The sequence below is a fragment of the Diabrotica virgifera genome, chromosome 3 (genome assembly GCF_917563875.1).
Source record: "Diabrotica virgifera virgifera chromosome 3, PGI_DIABVI_V3a".
NCBI lineage: Eukaryota > Metazoa > Arthropoda > Insecta > Coleoptera > Chrysomelidae > Diabrotica > Diabrotica virgifera.
In genome coordinates, this window is record NC_065445.1 from 261,509,060 (window position 1) to 261,533,194 (window position 24,135).

A 24,135-nucleotide genomic window follows, 5' to 3' on the forward strand; every position below is an offset into this window, starting at 1 on the left:
GGTTCTTTAGATCATTGGGAACAAAAAGGTCTTGTGTAATTTTTCTCTAAAGTTAATCGTTTTCGAGTTATAAACAATTTAAAACTGAAAAAAAAACGAAAAATTTCGATTTTCAAGGTTCAAAAACACAAGTAAAAAAATTATTTTCGAAATAACAAAGTACCTAAATTCAAGATAAAGTATTCTTCTATCAGAAACCTATAACAATTTTTGGCACGTTTTATTCTAAAATATTGTTTTTTTTTATTTTTAATGAAGCGCATATGAGAGAACGGGCGATTAACAACTTATTTTAAAATGAACAAGACCAAATTGCTTATCGGTAGCTGATAAAATAAGGATTGAGCTTGATATTAGGCACTTCGTAGTTTCAAAAATAATATTTTTTACTTGTGTTTTTGAACCTAGAAAATCGTCTTTTTTCGATTTTTTTCAGTTTTAAATTCCTTATAACTCAAAAACGATTAACTTTAGAGGAAAATTACAAAATAACTTTTTTGTTCACAATGATCCAAGGAACTTAAAATAATGTGTCGAAAAAATTTATTTTTTTAAATTTTAAATTTTAATTTAAATTTTTTAATAAATGTAGCAATATCTCCGAAAATATGGCATTTAGGTATAGGAAATATCATATGAAAAACAATCAGTATCCCTTAAGAATTCCAAAACGTAAAAAATATTCAGGGTGTTTCATTTGAAATAAGAAAGGTCATTAAATTTCCAGAAAAACGAAAGCTTTGACAACAATGTATACCACTATAATATCGGCCATATTAAAAGACACTCACCCACCAAAATCCACAAAAATCGTTTCAGCGGTTTCCGAGAAATAATCGTGTTGCCAGACTTTTTCGCAAACCTGTATGTATCTCAATGTTTGACAATTTCTCCATTTTCCGCCCATCGATTAAGCCCCCTTTTTATCTCTTTACTTGTGCTATTACTAGTTTGTCATCTGTAAATAATAATGTGTATATACTTATTATTGTTATTTAATGACAATCCCATATTAGATCTGATTAGATGACTATATCATTTCTTTTCTTGAGCTAGTATTTGCATACTTTTATCAATTATTATCGTTTCCCCAGGCATTGATTCAATACCATGTGAAATACTTCAGTTACTAGGTGACAAAGGATTACATATCATCCATTCTATCTGTGTCGCTGTTTGGGATTCAGGAAAATGGCCATCTGATTGGTGTACCTCAATTTATATCCCACTACACAAAAAAGGAACTACTACCAGATGTGAAAACTACCGCACACTGTCACTAATAACACATGCTAGTAAAATCTTGTTACATATCATCAAAAACAGATTAAAAACCTATCTACATTACCAAATACCTCAGGAACAAGCGGGGTTTGTAAAGGGTAAAGATACAAGGGAACAAATCCTGAACCTGAGACAACTAATTGAAAAGTCTAGAGAATTTCAAGTACCTATGATTATATGCTTCGTTGACTACCAAAAGATTTGATTGTGTAAGATGGATAAATCTGTGGTCAATTTTAATAGAAATGGGCGCACCAATGCACCTGGTGACACTTATTAAAAATCTGTACCAGTCTAATATAGCGACAGTACGACTAGATCAGAAGTTCTCAAACCAATTCAAGACTGAGAGAGGTGTTAGACAAAGATGCGTGTTGCCACCTGACTTATTTAACATTTATGGTGAACATGTCATGAGGATGGTTTTAGAAGGATGGGCCGGTGGAGTAACAGTAACTGCTAGGAAAATCTCCAATTTAAGATTTGCTGATGACACTACACTTATAGCAGCAAATGAGCCAGAAATGTTTGATCTTCTGCGAAGAGTTGAGTACGAAAGCAATAAAGTTGGTCTGAAAATCAATAAAGCTAAGACAAAAATAATGGCGGTCGACAGATTTGACACTATTCTACTGACTAACATATTACAGGAATACCAGATAGTAAACACCTTTGTCTATCTCGGGTCTAGTATAACTAACGATGGTAACTGTGAAGCAGAAGTTCGGAGACGTATTGGTATGGCAAAAAATGCGATGAGTCGCCTAACTAAAGTTTGGAAAGACATATCTATCTCTCAAAATATCAAGATGAGACTGGTGAATGCCCTTGTATTCTCAATATTTCTATACGGAGAAGAGACTTGAACTCTTCGCGTTTGCGAGAGCCAAAAAATTGATGCCTTTGAGATGTGGTGCTGGAGAAGAATGCTGCGCATACCTTGGACAGATCATAGGACAAACGTTTCCATTCTAAACCAACTCAATATTAAAAAAAGGCTGTCCACAATATGTCTGCAACGAATTCTGCAATTCTTTGGTCACATGGTTCACAGAGGTGACGACAGTTTGGAGAGATTAATTGTTTCTGGAAACGTTCCGGGGAGAAGATCAAGAGGACGATCACCAACTAGATGGTCTGACCAAATAAAGCATTCAGCTGGAAACTCATTCTGCGAAGCTCTTACAGCAGCTGAAGATAGACACCAATGGAGAAACATTGTTAGGAATATTGGAAGAAATAACGATCCTCAGTAATGGAGAAACGACAGGAGAGAGAGATCGTTTCCTGCGTATTGGCTGTGGAGTCTCTTAATATTTTCTCAATTATGTAATATGTTAATTCGTGTCCAGGACAAAGTATATCTCTGTCGTAGTCCCTAATTTCGTTTCTAGACGTAATTATTTGATTTTAGGTACACCTTTACCTTTTTTTTCCTCCTTTGTCAAATCTTCCTTATTATGGTTCTTTTTTTATATTCTCTATGCCTAGTACTTATTTAACTGATTCTTATATGGAATTTTAGCGTTACTATTCGATTTTTTCGTTTATTTTTGTTTATTTTCTAGTGTCTTCGACAGGGTGTTTAAAGTTAAAATAGGTCGATTTAAGCTAACTTACCATAGTACGAAAGTTAATAATAACCGAAATACAGGGTATCAAAGTAAAACTTTTATTTTATTTATTCTTAAATATTTCCTGACAGGCATGGGATAACAACACTAAATTTGGTAAGCGGGGATCTTTTGGGATGAGAAATCTAAATTTGCCACCGAAAAATGATGTCACCCAGACGTATGTGGCACCCAGAGGGCACCACATACGTCCTTCAGTGCTCATGTAATACGTTCTTTTTTTCTTATCCCCCACTCTATATACTTTTTGAATCAAAATTTTTATTCTCTCTATATTTTTACTTAATAAAGGTATACTACATTCATCTCGCTAAACTAAACTATTTTCGAGATAAACGCATTTTAAATCTGCGATACAACGTATTTTTGTGCATAATATCATTGTAGTTAGACCCAAAAAATAAACTTGAAACCATAATAATTGTGCCAGTTCTGATATTTACGTCATTGCATCGCAAATTCCATTTGAAGAAGTTTGCGATACATTTTTGTAAATTTTTATGGTTTTAAGTTATTTTCGGGTGTAAATACAATGATAATAATATGCAAAAAATTGTGTTGCCCCGCAGGTGTAAAATGCGTTTATCTCAAAAATGGTTGAGTTTAACGAGATGAATGTACTATGCCTTTTTAAGTAAAAATATTAAGAGAATAAAAGTTTTGATTCAAGGAGTACGTAGAGTAGGTAATAAAAAAAATTGAACCTATTTAATGAGCGATGAAAGGCGTATGTGGCACCCTCTGGGCAAAACATCATTCTTGGTAGTGAATTTAGATTTCTAGTCCGAAAAAACTCCCGCTTATCAAATTTCGTGTTATTACCCTTTACCTGTCAGGAAATATTCAAGAATAAATAAAATAAAAGTTTAAATAGTTCAATCAACGGTTTAACTCATATCTTTATTCCGCCAGATTTTATCCCTCAGGAAGCCACATATTCTCGCTGCTTTCGTTACCTGCTGTTTTGTTTCTTGCCACAGATGCCTGTCGCTAGATATTTCCACACCAAAGTATCTACAATCCATTACCTGTTTAATTATATACTCATCCACTACTAATTTACATCTAATTGGGTTCTTAGATATTACCATCGATTCGGTTTTCTCTGTAGATAGTGTCAGGTTATACATACTTTTTGACGGTTATTTTGAATTTTTGTAGTAGGCGTTGTAGGTCATCTCCGTTTTCGGCCATTAAGATTGCATGATCTGCGTAGCACAGTATTCTCATGGTTAGGTTACCCATTTTGTATTCCTAATTAATTGTGTTAACACTACCTATAACTTCATCCATTATTAAATTAAATAGGCATGGACTGAGGCTGTCCCCTTGACCAATGCCGACATTGATTTTGATTTCTTCCGTTAGCCGGTGTGGTTTTAATTCGTGTTTTGTTGCATCTATTTAGCTCTTTGATTATGTTTCTCAATCAATTTTTGAACTAAATTAATACCGTTTTAATTATAGATTACTCAGTTTTGTATGTTATTCTTTTAGCAATGGATTCGCCAATAGTAGAAGTAACCGAAGGACAATTACGAGGATGTTTGAGAAAGGATCATGCAGGTCAAGAAATATTTGCTTTCCTTGGTGTTCCGTACGCCCAACCTCCCATAAATTCGCTAAGGTTTAAAGTAGGTAAATATAGTAATTCGTAAATCTAAATAAATATTGTCTTTCTGCAATTGTAGTTTTTGCTTAAAATGTAAACCTATTAAAATCACATATTTCTCTTGTGCGGCATTTACAATCTTTTAAACGCTTTATAAAAGAGTGCAGATGAATAATTGGTATAATATTTTCACTATGGAAGATTTTGAAGTTATTGTATTATCTTAGCATACTTATTTTTTAAGGATATTACATCAAACATTGCCATAAGTTAAAAAAATAATGTTTGTGTAATTTGTACGCACGTAAGAAGTTAAACTTCTATTATATAATTTCAACGAAATAAATAATATATGTACCTAACAGGTTAGTTGTATTTTATTTAAATATTAAACTAACTTTCTTACCTACCACTTTCAAAATTTTTTTATTAAAACAACCAAAAATTAAAGTTGTTCTGAAGCTATTTCCTTGTGGCATTTTTATAATTAAGTATTTTCGATGGGAAATAAGCCCCAATATAGGAAACCAACACACACCAACAGATATCTCAATTACAAATCAAATCACAACACCAACGTTAAAAAGGGAATCATTAAATCCTTATATGGTAGAGCCAAAATTACTTGTTCTAACGAAAATTCATTTTTAGAAGAAAAACATTTGTTAACATCTGTTTTATTAAAAAATGATTATCCTTTATCGTTTATAAATAAGGAATTGTCAAGATTGGATCGAATGGAACAGAACAACGTAGAACGGGATCCTATAACATCCACAAGAAATAATACGAGGAAAATATCAATACCATATATAAAAGACTATCCGAGAAACTTAAAACAATAGGATATAAATTCAACATTTCAACAACATTCAAAACGACAAACACATTGAGATCTATTCTGTCTAAAACTAAACCTAACAATGAACAAGAAAGAACAAAGAATTGTATTTATAAAATACCTTGTGAATGCGAACAATTTTATTTAGGTGAAACATCAAGACCATTAGACGTTAGAATAAGTGAACATCAATCTTATATTAAAAATAGAGAATTTGATAGATCTCAAATATGTCAACATGCATGGAATAATGAACATAGAGTTCAGTGGAGAGATTCAAGTATAGTCCTAAAAGAAACAGATAGTAAAAAGAGAAAAATCAAAGAAGCTGCTCTAATTATGCTTAATGAAAACATTTGTGTCGCAAATTCCTCGGTAGAATGCAGTAGGATGTGGTTACCCATAATAAAAGAGGAAGTCAATAGAAAGAAAATACCACGATTAGTAAGTCATTGACATATCGAGTTAGTACATATTTTATATTTTAGTATTATTTATATAATATCTATGTATTATTAATATTATTTATAATTTAAAATAGCATATTATACATTAAAGTCAGAATTTCGTATCAGTTTTGAGAGTAAACTAAATGTAAGCCCAAATACTTACAATGTCGGAAGACAGATCACATGCTATGATTTTTTGTGGCTGATATTCTTGAGTTGGGGTTGATTTCATGTAATCGAATGAACTATCTTTTAGTAAAGTCGTCCCAGGAACGCAACTCATCAATATTGGCAATATCATTTTAAAGTCTTCTACTTTAAAATGTATAATACATGCCTGAATTGCCGATATAAATGAGTCAGATTAAATAAATTATTAGAAGAATTTTTTACTAAGCAACAACATTTTTGTTTATTTAGTATTATTTTGTATTTTGACAACGACACCCGACTTGGGCATCGAAACGTTAACAAATTCATTTTTTTGGTAAAATTGTGGCTTATTTCCCATCGAAAATACTTAACCAAAAATTAAAAAAAAAAGAATCATCCGGGATTGGAACCCGAGACCTCTCGATCTCTGGTCCAATGCTCAACTAACCAAGCTATCGAGCCCCTTGTAAGTGACGTCTCGGATATAATTACACAACACGGTGACAAATAGATCAAGTGAAGTATAAAAATGTTATACCTAGATATTTTATTATCTTACTACCGAGGAAGACAAATCCCAAGACACAAAAATTATAATAAATAATACATTTACTAAAACACTAATATATTCTTTTTATGACTTATTTGCGCTGATATATACATATGCGCTGATATATACAACGAACTACACACTGTATGTGTGCGCATGCGCCAGGGAATTATAAAATTTCGCAGAACTTTCGCAATCTTGGACCGCGTTTGTTGCTACCTGTTGATCGCTACTGTGCGCTCTTAATATTACTATAATAACTATTTTAGTCAGTTACAAAGGTTTTTGAAGCTCTACAAAATAATGTATTAATTCTGCTAAAAATATTTAAAAAAATATTTTTTTGAGTTGTGACACTATACAGATAAAATAACGAAAAATTTACGAAATTTTATTTGTCAAAAGTGGCTCTTGCAGTACAGAATATAGTATCACTATTATTATTATCTATACCATAGAAGAAAACAAAAGTTTGAAAGTTTTACGAAGGAAATTGAACAATGGAAAATGCGAAATGTATAAATCAAAAAATAAAAAGGGCGAAATAACATCAAACGAAAATATCGTAGAATAATTTTATTCGGAATTATATAGGAGCCAAAGGCTAAATCAAAATAATCTGAGGGAAGCAGTTTCAAAGAAAATAATAAACCAAGGCTCCGAAATACTACCAGAGATAACCACTAGTGAAATCCATCAAGCGCTGAGAAAAATGAAAAATGGAAAAGCACCAGGTGAAGATGGAGTCGTAATAGAGGCCATTAAAAACGGAGACCACATTCTTATAGGTAAAATAAAAAATCTCTTCAACAAAAGTCGATACCTGAAAAATGGAAAAACACAGTAACAATACTTTTGCATAAGAAGGGAGATAAGACAGACTTAGAACATTACAGACCAATTAGCCTGCTAAACCACTTATACAAACTCTTTACAAAAGTAGTGACATCAAGAGTAGAAAAGAAGCTAGATTTTTACCAGCCAAAAGAACAAGCTGGATTTCGATCAAACTTTGGAACAAACGACCATCTGCAGGCAGTAAAGTTACTAATTGAAAAGTCAATAGAATATAATAAGCCCATTGTCCTAGCATTCGTGGATTTTCATAAAGCCTTTGACACGATAGAGCTGGATAGCATTTTAGAAGCTCTAAATGAATGCCGCATTGACTATCGTTACAGTACACTCATCTATAATATTTATAAAGAGGCAACAATAAGTGTTAAGTTACATGATAAAACCAAACAAATAAGCATAGAACGCGGCGTAAGACAAGGCGACACACTCTCGCCAAAACTATTTATAACTGTTCTGGAATATGTCTTTAAGATGCTCAACTGGGACAATAAAGGAATCACAATAGACGGAGAAAAGTTAAATCATCTTCCTTTTGCAGATGACATAGTCCTTATAACTGATGACCTAGGAGAAGTAAAGGAAATGCTAAATGAGTTAGATGATCTAATCTGATTCCTAGTGGACAGCTGATTATACGTGAACAAGAAGTAGAACTAGTGGAAAAGTACATTTACTTGGGTCATGAAATTAGAATTGGCAGAGATAACCAAACATGCGAAATAAAAAGAAGATTAACTCTTGCTTGGGCAGCCTACGGAGCTCTGAGAGACAGATTTAGGAGCAGTATACCAATCGGTTTAAAAAGACAAGTGTTTGATCAATGTGTGCTGACGGTAATGACATATGGAGCAGAGACACTGACTCTAACCAAGGCAACAGCGTCGAAAATGCGGGTTGCTCAAAGGCGTATGGAAAGATCCATGCTGGGCGTAACCCTACTAAACCGGGAGATATTATACAGAAGTTCAGCCACGATTTTCTAAGTCCTGCCTTTTGCAATACTGGAAGGGTAGACGATGTACTTACAATCTGTGAAACATCCACAAATTTCCTCTGACATTTTCCTGTAAAAATTAGATTTTCCCAAAAAATAAAAATAGAGTTTTGCGATGAATTTCTAAGTCCTGCCATATCCGTAGATAAACAGGATACTATCGATTTTATGAAGAAAATTTTTTGGGCAGGAGGGTTGCAAACGGGGTAACGGAGTATATATGTATACAAACATGTAAGGAAAATAATGAAATTTTCATGATTTTCTAGGTCCTGCCAACTAAATAAACTAAACATATTTATTTCAAAATGATCAAAAAAAATTTTGGCATGACGTCTCCTAATGTTTAAGTATACTTGTCCCTTGGAAAATTCTGCGGAAAATTTTCACCCTAATTCCGTGATTTTCTTAGTCCTGCCTTTAACAAGTTATAATACTCAAATACAATCAATACCTTTTCGGTACTCGGCAGGAAGGTTAAACGGTTCTTGTAAGACGGCAGAAGTCCTAGATTTGTAAGAAAATTCGTGAAAAATTCAACGATTTTCTGAGTCATGCCATTTTGCACATGTTTCAAGAATCTTAATATAAGTCTATTTACAAAGAGGCAGGATGGTTTTATGGTTATTTTGTATACAGGGTGGGGCATAAGTGTGACAAAGTCCAATTACTGGTTTGTCGTAAGATATACGAAAAAAGTTATTTAGGTAAAACATGGGCCACAGATAGGACTATGATTTAACAGTATTTTCTAATATACAGGGCTACCCGTTTTCACAGGCTGACACAAATTTATGTTTTTTTAAATGGAATACCCTGTATATTTTTACATTTTTGGATTCTACTCGATGTTCTCTTTAATAAAATATAGTGTTTTGAAATATTATACGAGGTAGTTTAAAATATAATTACGTTTTTTTGTTAATTTTGTAGGAACATTCACACCCTATACATATTGTTAGCGATTTGATATCCAAACTTCTATTAATTTATGTTTAAACGATTTTTAACCCTTAACTACAGACATCCCAATATTATCACATAAATACAGACTCCCGGTATTTTTTACCGGTCATTATAAAATAGAGTCAAAATATAAAGTTAATAATAAAAAACAAAAACGTTTTGCATTATGTGTTTTTATGGAGTCTCTAGATATGGGAAAAATGGTAAAATGAGTGATTTTAATAATATAATACAAGATTTTTGAAGAATAATCTATTAAACCAGAATTTTGGTAACATTTTTGGTCTATTGAAACAAACGGCCATAAATGCTATGGACAAAAATTTAAACTTTTTTTTAACAAATAAACGTAACATAGCATCACAAAGGAAAAATAAAATATCATCCACGAAAATTTTTACATCCATGAAAAAAAATCTGCAAGTGGTAAAATTGCAATAACATTAAATGGCAATTCCATTTTTGCCAAGTGGCCTCAAAATTTTTGTCTTCAAATTTAACCTTCATTGAAGGTCCAGGATGTCTTCCACAGTCCATTTCTTTACTTTTTCCCCAAAAACACAAAAAAATAATGTAAACATTTTAGATTTACAAATATAGTATTCATATAAAAATACTCCCTTAACACAGACATCCGGTAATTTTTACCGGTTAAAATTTTTGATGTGTACCAGAAATGAAAATATTGACAATACACAATACACGCTTTGACTAGCATTGTTATACAAACTGTCCGAGAGGTACAGAGACACATGAACTTGTAAGTTGTGAGGTTACCACGAAATCCACATTTTGGGAATGCCCGCCGGTAAAAAATACCGGATGTCTGTAGTTAAGGGTTAATATAGTTTACTATTGTCAGTTATTAATACTATACCAAAATGTTTCATGTTAGTATACGGGGTTGGTTGAAACTCGGAATGAGTATTTTCTGAGTTTTCTTAAATGGGACACCCAGTATTTTAGTATTATAATAAAATTATATTTTATGGTACGTTTTTATTTGTTAAGCATTTTCTGTACCATATTTATTTATATTAATTTTGGCAGTAAATTGATACAGACAGATTACTCAGGTGGTTTTTGGGGTTTCTGAACAAGAATGTCACATTAGAACAGATCTTTACCTAGTGCTCGGGGTGACTAATATACACGCCATATTCTTAAATTTCGAGGCTTTCAGACACTAAAGTGATGCAAGTAGATTACTCGAGGAGTTTTGTGGTTGCTGAACATGAATACGCCATCAGAATCGACCTCTAAAAACTCTCTAAATTCGAGACCAGTCACTCTGGGCACCAGGTGCTCCGAGGGTCGGTTGTAATGTCATATTCGTGTTCGGCCATCCCAAAAACCCTCGAATAATCTGTTTTCTTTAATTTATTGCCGATATCCCACGAAATCCTTCGAAAAAAAAAAGATTTCACCAAGATAAAAATGTTTTATGTGCATGAATCACACTCGCTTCTTGTGTGTACGGACTTCTATTTGTTTAGCTGTGTTTTATTTTCATGAAACGTGTTTTACGTTTCATGTTTTATGTTTCATGTTTCTTTGGTGTGGGGCCTCTCGAAGATAAAAATGTTTCACGCACATGAATCACACTCGTTTCATTGGTGGGCTGACTTCTAGTATTTATTTAGCAGGGCTTTATTTTCATGAAATGTGTTTTACGTTTCATGTTTCATTTTTTACGTTTCATCTTTCTTTGGTGTGCGGCTTCCCTAAGGCGAGCCGCACACCAACGAAACATGAAACGTAAAACGTTAAACATGAAACGTAAAACAGGTTTCATGAAAATAAAACACGGCTAAACAAATCTTAAAGTCCGCCTACCAATGAAACGAGTGTGATTAATGCTCATAAAACATTTTTATTTTCGGAGAGTCGCATAAATGGCCCGACGTCTATTTGTTTAGCAGTGTTTTATTTCTATGAAACGTGATTTACGTTTCATGTTTCTTTGATGTGCGGCGTGCCTAAGGGAGCTAAAGCTCTTTACAGATGACGCGTTGTAATTAGTTTTTTTATATCTCCAGCACGCTTCCAATTCGAAAGACAAAAACTGGTCCGCCTTTTTTTCTTCCAGAGATAAATCGATTCCATCAATTGCGAATCTCTAGTACCGGTCATAGGAATCTTTTTTGTCTTTCCCTTTTAGGTATTTTTGACACTAGATTATTAAATTGTAAGGTATTCTAGTACTAAAAGGTACTCCTGCTTTAAGTCAGTAGGATGCACGGTTTTCTGGAAAAATATATTTTAAAATTTTTCGTTTGTTGAATTTGAAAATTGTTTTAAAAAAATTAAAAAAAAAAACGGTGTATTTGCCGACTTAAAGCAAGAGTAACTTTTAGTACTAGAATACCTCATAATTTAATACTCTACTCTCAAAAATGTCTAAAAATTTAAAGACCAATAAGTTATGAGATAAAATATCCGTTGATCTACCCAAGACGGATGTCTATGACCAGTACTAGAAATGTACAATTGATAAAATCGATTCATCTCTGGAAGAGAAATAAACGTAGCAGTTTTCGTTTTCCTAAATAGAATTTTTCTAAATTCTTTTAAACTCAAAAAAACCAAAAAACAAAAAAATTTTCAAATCGATTTTTCTAGAACACTGCGTATTAAAGAGTTAAAGCAAAAGTACCTTTTAGTACAAAACTATCCGATAATTTAATAATCCAGTGTCAGAAATGCTTAAAAGTTAGACAGAAAAGTTATTCGATAAAATATTCGTTTCCGTACCCAAAACGGACCCCTATGACCGGTACTAAAAATTGACAATTGATAATTGACATTTGACAATTGACCTCTGGAAGATAAATAAGTGTACCAGTTTTCGTTTTTCCAAATAAAAGCGTTCTGCAGCTATTTTAAAGAAACTAATTACAAGACTTCGATATGCTTCTTCTAGACGAAGCATATCGAAGTAGAGGTCGTCCGCCAACCAGATGGTCTGATGATATCAAACGGATCGACAGAAACTTGATGCAGACAGCACAGAACAGAAATGCATGGAGAAGACTGAGGGAGACCTATATCCAGCATTGGATAGATCCGGGTTAAATTATGACGATGATGAATTATAAGACACCATCTTTAAAAAGCTCTAGCTTTCCACGGAAGCATTTGTGAACTAGGTGAATTGAGTTAAATTTTCTTAAAATTATCTGAGGAATCTCCGGTTTTCGTTTGTTATGAGAGCTTCTGGACACCCTATATAATATAATGGGTAGGTAAATTCCCTACTATAACCAATAAATTGTAAAAATTGTTTATTTACTTTTATTGCGTTTACTTAGATAAAAATATGATCTAATCACTTAAAATAATTACAGTTTGCTATTTGCTTTGCTACAGTGTGTAAAAATTCCGAGATATTATTCAGGAAAATAATATTTAATAGGATACGATTGTTTTAATGACATACAAATTAATTTTTTGTATTATTCATCTTTGCGGTTATCCTGCCAAGTTGTAAACGGTTTTAGATTAGTGTTTTTTAAGCATACTCGACATGGTATGACTCAGATAATTATGGTGCTATGAATATGTTTGTATAACACCCTGAAATAATTTTACAGACACACATTTAACTTTTTTATACGAAATAACTATACAACCATCCTGCCTCTTTGAAAATAGATTTATATTAACCTTCTTGAGATATGTGCGAAATGGCATGACTTAGAAAATCGTGTAATTTTCCACGAATTTTGTTACAAATTTTTAACTATATATAGTAAAAAAGGTGTAACTAAACATCCTGCCATTTTGAATAATGTCTACTGAAATTATTTATTTTATAAAAAAATTTATTTTATGACTTAGAAAATCACGGAACCAGATTGAAAATTTTATACAGAATTTTCCAAGAAACAAGTGCAGTTAAACATTAGGTGACGTCATGCCAACATTTTTTTTGGTCATTTTGAAATAAATATGATTAATTTATTAAGTTGACAGGACTTATGAAAATTTCATTATTTTCATTACATGTTTGTATATCTGTTTACTCCCTTAATCCTTTTGCAACCGTCATGCCCAAAACATTTTCTTCATAAAATAGATAGTATCCTGTTATTCTATGGATATGGCAGGACTTAAAAATTCATCGCAACTCCCAATTTTTTTTTCATGGAAAATCTAATTTTCACAGGAAAATGTCACAGGAAACCTGTAGATTTTTCCACAAATTGTATGTACCTTCTCTAACCTTCCAGTATTGCAAAGGGCAGGACTTAGAAAATCGTGGTTGAACTTCTGTTAATATCTCCCGGTTTATAGCGGATAAAATAAGAAATGAAGATCTCAGACAAAGAACCGGTATTACAGATGTTATAGAACGTATCACCAGGCTTAAATGGAACTGGGTAGGACACATCGCCAGGCTGAAAGATTCAAGATGGACACGAAAGTTGATGCAATGGAGACCAAGGGAAGATAAACGCAACTATTTTTAATGGGAATAAGCCACAATTTTACCAAAAAAATGATTTTATTAACGTTTCGAAGCCTAAATCGGGTTTCGTTGTCAAGATACAAAATACTACTAAAATAAACAAAAATGTTGTTCCGATTTGGGCATCGAAACGTTAATAAAATAATTTTTTTGGTAAAATTGTGGCTTATTCCCATTAAAAATAGTTGATTATAAAAAATGCCACAAGGAAATAGCTTCAGAACAACATTAAGAACAACATTAGAGGAAGGCCGCCTACACGATGGACAGATGACATCAGGCGGATTAGTAAAAACTGGCAACAATCAGCACAAAACCGTGAAGTGTGGAAAAAATTGGGGGAGACCTATGTCCAGCAGTGGACGTGAATTGGTTGGATGATGATGATTATTATCTGGTTAACAGACTTATTCTTTTTAATAATGTAACTTTAAATGCAAGTAACAGCATTAAACAAAAAATACTGCAAAAAGAAAGATAAATAAGTGATAAATGTGCAGATTTTTTTGAATAAAGTAACCACATATACTGTCTTAACTCGTCAAATGATGCTTTATACACACCTTATAGATGGACAAATTAGTGGAGTGCATATAGATTTTCACTTCGGAAAAAATCAAACAAGATAGATCTTTTTGTAATTTTATTAAGAAATTCTTAATAAACAACATATCAAAAAGTTCTACTCGAGAAGTAAGTGCTTAATTTTTTATTAAACAAATGAACTACGAAATTAGATGTTTTTTAAATAACTCCGAAAATATAAATTTTAGAAAAAACTGACTTGACCATTGAAAAACTCAGAACATTTTACAACAAAAACCTTATATTAAGAATTTTCTAAAATTAAATCTGTATCTTCTAAAAATTTTTATTTATAACGCTAAAGTCACCCTTCTCACAAACATTGGCGCACTGTAAACTAGAGTACGGCGAAGTGCACGGTTGAGTTATTTTAATGTAATTCTCTAACTAATGGATCAAGTGAAATTTTATAAATTGAACATGAAAGAAGAATAATTAAGATATCTTATGGTTATAATAGAAAGAAATAAAATGTATGGGCATAAGTACGGTGTGGGCGGAAATGAGCCTTACATGAATTTTGTTTAAAAATGATTTAAAAATGTGTAACTAATACAAATTTTCTTATAAAACTCTTAATTTTGCACAACTTACCTTTCAAGCATCCTACTAAATGAGGTTTCATTCCAAAAAAATCTCAAAAATTGAATTCAAATGATATGACGTCTCAAAAAATGTAATTTTTGAAATCTTCGTAGTTTTATAGAATTACCACCAATTTAAGACAGTATTGCTCAAGTTTCAATGGATCTATTACAGATTTGTAAGTGCCTTTTTAAAGCTTAGGATGTAACCTTTAAAATGAACTGAATTATTTTACTTTAGAAATGAAATAAACTATTTCTTTTTTTAGAAAATTAAGAAAGATAACAAACGTGTAATACAAAAACCGAAAATTACCAGATAAAAAAATGTTTATACAAAGTGATCAACACTTTTTTTCTGTAAAACTTACCTAAAATACGTTTAATAATAAGCTTTAATAATAATAAATGTTCAGAAAAACATTTTTATTTAGCTCTTATACAGTATGTTTGCGTAAATGGGAACCTATTGATAACTTTTTAATATCAGTTTTACGAAAAAAAGTTATTCTTTATAAAATACTCTGCATCATATATTATCTAAGATGTAATCATCAAATATCAAATTTAATTAATGTTATACGAGGTATGTCTAAAAATATTAATTTCACTCAAGAGTAAAGTACCTTTACCTTTCACAATATCGAAAATTGTTATTAAGAAAAGTTGTTTGGAATTAAAAAATTTGTTTAAGTGTTCAATTACATCCTTCTAATTAAAATATTGTGAATAATAAAAGCACTTAATTCTTAAGAAAAATTAATATTTTTTACATACCTCGTATAAAATTAAAAAAGTTTGATATCTGATAGTTGTTTCTTAGATTTTAGACCAGGAAGAGCATTTTATGAAGAATAACTTTTTGTCGTAAAAGTGATAATAAAATAGTTATCAAAATTGTAATAAAATGATGAGTATCCGTAATTTGAGAAAAAATAATTTTTTTTTTGATTAGAATGATGTAATTGTATATTTAGACATAGTTTCTAATTTCAAACAACTTTTCATAATAGCATTTTTTGATATTCTGGAATATAAAGGTACTCTACTCTTTAACGAAATTCATATTTTTGACATAACTCGTATAAAATTGATAAAATTTTATATCTGATGGTTCAGTTTTAGATTTTTGACTATCCAGAGCATTTTATTAAGAATAACTTTTTTTCGTAAAATTGATAATAAAAAAGTTTTCCATGTGGTTCCTAGCTACGCAGACACACTGTATAGCTTCTGTATAAGAATTTTCAAATTGCAATGCCATATTCGGATTCAGCATAATCAAAAATAAAATAGAAGCATATTTGATCAAAGTAAAATAATGAATTTAACGATATTTTTAAAATTATTTATACAAAACATTGTTATTGTTTAAACAATTAGCGGCCAAATCCGCGAGTAGAACTTTTTACTTTAACATGTATATAAACTAACAAAAAAAGTTTTAGAAATATGTAGGCTTGTTTGGATTTTTCCGAAACAATGAATGTTTTCGTTGTAATTGCACTCCCCTAAATGCCTTGCACACGTCGATATGTGACACTGTTTATGTTCGGTGCACCGTTTTTTTTTATTAATCATATAATGACTCTAGTGTCATCTAACTTGAACTATAAACGTAACACGTTTTGAGATAAGATTTTGTAGTATTATTAAACTGTTAGTGCAATAAAACCGTTTTTTATAGTTGTGACACTATTTGAGCGAAGATACGATATGTATACCAGTAATACAAAGTAAGGAAGAAAGGAATACAAGAAGAAAGAACAGAAAATATAAAAATACTAAGAGTAGTTAGGAAAGGACCTAAACTTTATGTTTTTGCATTAGAAGATATTATGTTTTTAACTTTAGAATGAGCAATAGCTAATAGCAAAATACAGATAAGAACTACATATTATAAGAAATAATTATGGATCTAAATAAAAAATAAAAAAGAAATCTGACTAGGAATAAATCTATCAAACTCTAAATGTAACAAATGTGTTGTTGAATAGATATCAGAAAATATATATAAGAGATCATTATTAGAGAAATATAATATTAATATTCTAAAGGTTATACTGTTTGTATAATAATTTCGGTAAATATATTTTTGTTTTTTAGGCACCAGAACCTGTCAAGCATTGGGGAGGTATAAAAGATGCCAATAAGGAAGGAGATCCATGTTATTCAAGAAATTTTTTTACCGGAGAGTATCTAGGTTCTGAGGACTGTCTTTATTTAAATGTTTTTACAAGAGAGGTAAGTAAGTACCTTTGTATGTTTGTACCTAATGTATGAAAAAGTCAACAAAAGTAACAACAAAGTAAGAAACGAAATCGACTACATAACTAGTAACCAAAGAGAAAGCAAAGTGTAGCCAGTGATCACTAATTGCTATGATCTGAAATTTTTATATTTTAGCTTTTAGTATTTAGGCAAAGAAAGAAATAAAATAAGAAAGACAAATACACAAACATGAAAACCAACAAATGATATCAAAAAGTACAAACAAAACATAGAGAAAAACTAAAATTAAACAAAAAAACACTCCAAGTTGTTGACGATATAGATGTTCTTAATGAGCAAATTATACAAGTCATTCAAGAAGATTAAAAACATTATTGTCCAAAAAATAGCAATGAAGAAAAACTTCGTTCTCATAGCACCGGGAGATGATAGAATATTAATAGGCTATTAACAATGTAGGCAAAATACTATTAACGAAACTAAAATATCTCTTTAGGTTTACCAGAAGAATTAATTCCATCGAAATGGAATAAAACATAAACATTTTGCTCTAAAAGAGGAAGATAAAACTGACCTGTAGATTCTGGTGAAAACCTGAATTCGTGCCTTCCAAAATTTGTAAGGCAAACGGACGATGAATAAAGCAGACTAGGAGGAACCTAATCGTAAAATCAACCGTCTTTCTAAGCAACATTATATGAAATAATTTGCTGTTAGACGCTGTCATTTTCGTTTTCATTTTATAAATATATATTTTATTTAATAATCTTTTAGTTGCCCAATGTATCGAAAAAACTAAAACCAGTCATGGTATGGATTCATGGTGGAGGTTATATATCAGACTCTTCGTGTGTAGATATCTTCGGTCCTGATTTTCTGATTACAGAAGACATAGTTTTTGTTTCTATGAATTACCGTTTGGGTCTATTAGGATTTTTAGCTTTGGATGACACTACTTTGGAAGTTCCTGGTAATGCAGGGTAAGAGTACTTTTCGTATTCATAATTTAGGATTGTATTAGTTTAGATAGGAAAATTTAAATAAGCAGTGATTTAGTTTGATAAATGTCTTCACAGTTATAGTTCATTCATCATCTTGGTTTATTTGACCCCATTTCACCATGTTTTATTTTACTGGAGCGACCCCCGTTTTATCATATTCATAGTTTTTCACGTTTTAAAATCTGGGGAAGACTCTGGTGTGGAAGGTCTGCCCCAAATGGGGCACTCATTACTCATATACAGCGTCTGTGCCGTTTTTCTTAAGACGCCAGGATATGCACCCCATTTACTTCCTGTTAGCTTTCTGATTATGCTGTTCCTAGTTGTTTCCCCTCTCGATATACAGGGTAGCGAGAAAGTATGGAAATACGTTAATTTCTCCGAAAACCGCTTGAACGATTGTTATAAATTTTGGTGGGTAAGGATATTCTAATACGGCCGATATTATAGTGGTAATTACATTGTTGTCAAATCTTCCGTTTTCTGGAAACTTTCTTATTTTAAATGGAACACCCTGTATATTTTTTACATTTTGAGGTCCTTAAGAAATACTGATTATTTTTCATGTTATGTTCCCTATACCTAAATGCCATAATTTCGGAGTTATTGCTACATTTATTAAAAATTTTTAACAAATTATACAAATTTATTTTGTTGGACCGGGTAGATATTATTTTAGGTTCTTTGAATCATTGGGAGCAAAAAAGGTCTGTTGTAATTTTCCTCAAAAGTTAATTGTTTCCGAGTTATGAACAATTTAAATCTGAAAAAAATCGAAAAATGAAGATTTTCTGGGTTCAAAGACATAAGTAAAAAATATTATTGAACTATGAAGTGCCCAAATTCAAGTTCAAACCTTATTTTATCAGGTAGGGGAGTGCATTTAGATTTTCACTTCGGAAAAAATCAAACAAGATAAAACTTTTTGTAATTTCAATAAGAAATGTTTAATAAACAACATATCAAAAAGTTCTACTCGAGAAGTGGGTGCTTCATTTTTTATTAAACAAATGAACAGCGAAGTTAGATGTTTTTTTAAATAACTCCGAAAATATAATTTTTAGAAAAAAACTGACTTGACCATTGAAAAATTCAGAAAATTTTACAAAAAAATCTTATATAAAGATTTTTCTAAAATTAAATCTCTAACTTCTGTAATTTTTTATTTATAACGCTAAAGTCACCCTTCTCACACACATTGGCGCAATGTAAACTAGCGTTGAAAGAAGTGCACGGTTGAGTTTTCTTAATGTAATTCTTTAACTAATGGAACAAAAGAAATTTTACAAATTGGACATGAAAGAAGATAAAAGAAGCTATCTTATGGTTGTAATAAAAAGAAATAAAATGTATGGACATAAGTACGGTGTGGGCGGAAAATGAGACTTACATGAATTTTGTTTAAAAATGATTTAAAAATGTGTAACTAATACAATTTTACTTACAAAGCTCTCAAATTTGCACAACTTACCTCTCAATCATCTTACTAAACGATGTTTCATTCAAAAAAAATCTCAAAAATTTAATTCAAATAATACGCTCTCTCAAAAAATGTAATTTTTGAAAACTTCGTAGTTCTACAGAATTCCGACCACTTTAAGACGGTATTACTCAAGTTTTAATAAATCTAATACAATTTTTTTAATATTTTTTTAAAGCCCAGGATGTAGTCTTTAAAAAACACTGAATTATTTTAGATTAAAAATGAAATAAACAATTTCTTTTTGAGAAAACTAAGAAAGATAACAAAAATGTAATACAAAAACCGAAAATTACCAGCTGAAAAAATGTATATACAGAGTGATCAAAACCTTTTTCTGTAAAACTTACCTAAAATTAATTTAATAATAAGCTTCAAAAATAATAAATGTTCAACAAAAAAATTTTTTTTTTAGCTCTTATACAGTATGTCTGCGTAACTTGGAACCTATTGATAACTTTTTTAATATCAGTTTTACGAAAAAAAGTTATTCTTTATAAAATACTCTGCATCGTATATAACATAAGATGCAACCATCAAATATCAAATTTTGTTAATTTTGTACGAGGTATGTCAAAAAATATGAATTTCACTCAAAGAGTAAAGTACCTTTATATTTCACAATATCGAAAATTTTTATAAAGGAAAGTTGTTTGGAATTAAAAACTATGTTCCAATATGTAATTATATCCTTCTAATCGAAAATTTGTTTTTTTAATATTGTTTCAAATTAATTATAACAAACATCATTAAATTTTCACTTATTATTTATGATAACTGATTTATTATTAATTTTATGAAGAAAGTTATTCGTCATAAATAGCTGTGCATGGTCTAACACTTAATATGCAAATATAAAATATTATATTTTATCAATATTATACGAGCTATTATGTAAAAAAATTGCATAAAAGTGTAATTGCATATTGACACATCGTTTTTAATTCTGAACAACTTTCCATAATAACAATTTTCAGTATCATGAAAAATATAGGTATTTTACTCCTAACTAAAATTTTTATTTATTGACATATCTTGTACAAAATTGATAAAAATTGATATTTTATGATTGCATTTAAACTTTTAGAATATGCAGAGCTTTTTACTAAGAATAACTTTTTATTTATGATTCCATTGCAACAATTTTTTGAATATTGAAGAGATAGATTTTGAATAATTGGTTCTTTCTTTGTAATACATTTTAATTTTTAATATTTTTGTGAAAATTATTTGTTTATCTTTTTTTTTAAGAATGAAATTCCATATTTGTTTGATTGGATTCTACTTGTTTTTCATTTAAATATACGCCATTTTTGATCCGCCATTTTGAAATTTAAATTTTTAATCTTTAATTCAGATTCAACAACCTGTTAAAAATAAAGAAAATAAATGTTTTAGAAAAATGTTCTTTTTTATGTTCTTTTTAGAAAATCCGCATTTTGGATCCGCCATTTTATAGTTTATAATGTTAACATTTAAGTTAGGTTTATCAAAGCTCTCAAAAATAAATATATGTAGAAATAAATACATTTTGTAAAGAAATTATGATTTTACAACTATTTTTTAAGTTATCCGCCATTTTGGACCTGCCATTTTATAATTTAAATTATCAAAATTTGATTCAGGTTCAGCAACCTCTCAAAAATATCCACATATATGTAAACAAACACGTTTTATAAAAAAAAATCGGATTTTACAACTGCTTTTTAAGGAATTTTAGGAAAAAATCCGCCATTTTGAATCCGCCATTTTGAATTTGCAAATTGTAATGTCAGATTCGGGTTCAGCATAATCAAAACTAAAATAAAAACATTTTTTATCAAAATAAAATGTTGAATTCACCCATATTCTTAACATTATTTATACAAAACAATTGTTATTGCTTAAACAATTAATAAACAATTAGCGGCGAAATTTGTGAGTAGAACTTTTTACTTTAACATATTTATAAACTAACAAAAAAAGTTTTAGAAAAATATAACCTTGTTTGATTTTTTCCGAAACATTGTATCTTCTCGTTCTAATTGCACTCCCCTAAGATGCCGATAAGTGATTTGGTCTCGTTTTATTCTAAAACATTATTTTTTAGTTGTTAATACAGCCCGATAGCCCGTCCTCTCATATGAGCTTTCTTAACAATTAAAAAAAAAACAATGTTTTAGAATAAAATATGCCAAAAATTCTTATAGGAATCTGATACAAGAAGATTTGAGCTTGAATTTAGGTAATTTCGTAATTTTAAAAATGATTTTTTTTACTTGTGTTTTTAAACCTTGAAAATCGTCATTTTTCGATTTTTTTCAGTTTTAAATTGTTTATAACTCGGAAACGATTAACTTTTGAGGAAAATTACAAATGACCTTTTTTGTTCCCAATTATTCAAAGAACCTAAAGTAATGTCTACCTGGGCCGAAAAAATTGATTTTTATAAATTGTTAATTTTTTTAATAAATGTAGCAATAACTCCGAAATTATGACATTTAGGTATAGGGAATATAACATGAAAAATAATCAGTATTTCTTAAGGACTTCAAAACGCAAAAAACATACAGGGTATTCTATTTAAAATAAGAAAGTTCATTAGATTTCCAGAAAAACGAAAGATTTGACAACAGTGTAATTACCACTATAATATCGGCCGCATTAGGTCACCCCTACCCACCAAAATTTATAAAAATAGTTCGAGCGGTTTCCGAGAAATCACCGTGTTTCCATACTTCCTCCCTACCCTGTATGTATAGCTTATGTAGAAAAATGTATGTACCGAACTAAAAAACGGTAAAGCACCAGGACCTGGGGGATTTTAGCCGAGTTGATAAAAAACGTAACTCCAAGACTTTACGAGCACATAAGGAAACTACTACAAAGATGCATCGACAACAAAGAAATCCCACAAGAATGGAAATTATCGTATATATCAGCAATACACAAAAAAGGAGATCGAAAACAATGTGGCAACTACAGGGGTACTTCTGTGACAGCAACAATCAGCAAAATATACGGAAAGATCTTAAAAAACCGAATAGAAGACGAATACAAGGAAATGGAGGCAGAAGAACAAGTAGGATTTAAAGCCGGAAGATCTACAGTTGATCAACTATTTACAATCACACAGGCCATGGAAAAGAAAACAGCGGTCAAGCAAGACATGTACCTATATATTCACCTGAAAAAGGCATTCGACAGTGGACCTTCGGTAAAGTTATGGACAGAAATGAAGAATACAAATATAAATATAAATCATAAAAATAATTAAATAACATGAGATGTAGATCCTTGAAACACACTCAGTGCTCAAAAGATCCAAGGTTAATGGTTTGACGACCATAATTTGACTGTATAATTAAATAATTTTATAACAACACGACCACGAAAATTAAACGAAGAAACAAACTCACCGAAGGATTTTTTGACAAATAAAGGGCTCAAACAAGGATGCTGCCTCTCTCTAACACTTTTTAAAATATATTTGGAACAAGCTCTGAAAAATTGGAAACGGAAATGCAAGAACATGGGATTCTCATTGAATGACCGTGCACTTATATTCTTTGTTTCGCAGACAATCAAATACTAATAGCAGAAGGCTACGAAGATATCTGTTACATGACAAGAAAGCTAATAGAGGAATATAGTAAATAGCGACAAGAGATCAACATAGCAAAAACCATTTATATGAATATCGGTGGAACGCAGCAGGATTTGATACTAAACGGAGGAGAAACAATCAGTAAATTTAACGAATATAAATACCTTAGCATAAAAATCACGAATGACGGAACACTGGACGGAGCCAATAAAGAACAAAATATTCAGGGCAGAAAAGCAATTACGCTTCTAAACTCAGTACTCTGACACAAGCAGATAAATAATCGAAACAAGAAAAAGATCTATAACGCCGTAGTGAAAAGCATTATAATGTACAGCTATAAAGTATAGCCTATGAAGGAAAAATGGAAACAAATGTTAGATGCTACCGAAATGGATTTTTGGAGAACAGCTGCAGGAAGGTCAAGAAGAGAGCATGTTACCAATGAACGGATACGAGAAATAATGATTAATAATTAACACATACAATAAATGACGACATCAACGAAATACAACTAATACGTACAAAGAATGCATGAGAACAGAATCCCAAAACAAGTACAAAACTGGAAACCGCAAGGTACAAGAAGAAGAGGCAGTCCGAGGAAAAGTTAGCAGATAGGAATAAGTAAAGCCATGGATGAAAGAGGTCTGCAAGTAGATCAATGTGAGGACAGAGAGGAATGACGAACGGGTATCGGAAGACGGAGAACGTTGTAAACCGATAGTATGTATACAGAAAAATGTAACGGGTAAAGAGAATGATGATGTAATAAAGAGTTAATAAATAATAGTTTCAAGATTTTAGTTAGCTTAGTTATTGTCAATTATATAAAAGCACAACATAATTACATTT

The 24,135-nt window shown here is 30.8% G+C and overlaps 1 protein-coding gene across 3 annotated transcripts in view; it reads left to right on the plus strand.

Annotated features, from left to right (window-relative positions):
• Positions 1 to 24,135, plus strand: part of LOC114326832 (esterase B1) — a 95,788-nt gene that overhangs the window by 41,934 nt on the left and 29,719 nt on the right. For all 3 annotated transcript variants that reach the window (XM_028275286.2, XM_028275287.2, XM_028275285.2), the window contains exons 2-4: positions 4,416 to 4,552; positions 17,088 to 17,225; positions 17,988 to 18,193. In XM_028275286.2, coding sequence (XP_028131087.1) covers positions 4,418 to 4,552; positions 17,088 to 17,225; positions 17,988 to 18,193 — 479 coding nt within the window. In that variant the 5' untranslated portion in view covers positions 4,416 to 4,417. The remainder of the gene's footprint in view (positions 1 to 4,415; positions 4,553 to 17,087; positions 17,226 to 17,987; positions 18,194 to 24,135) is intronic.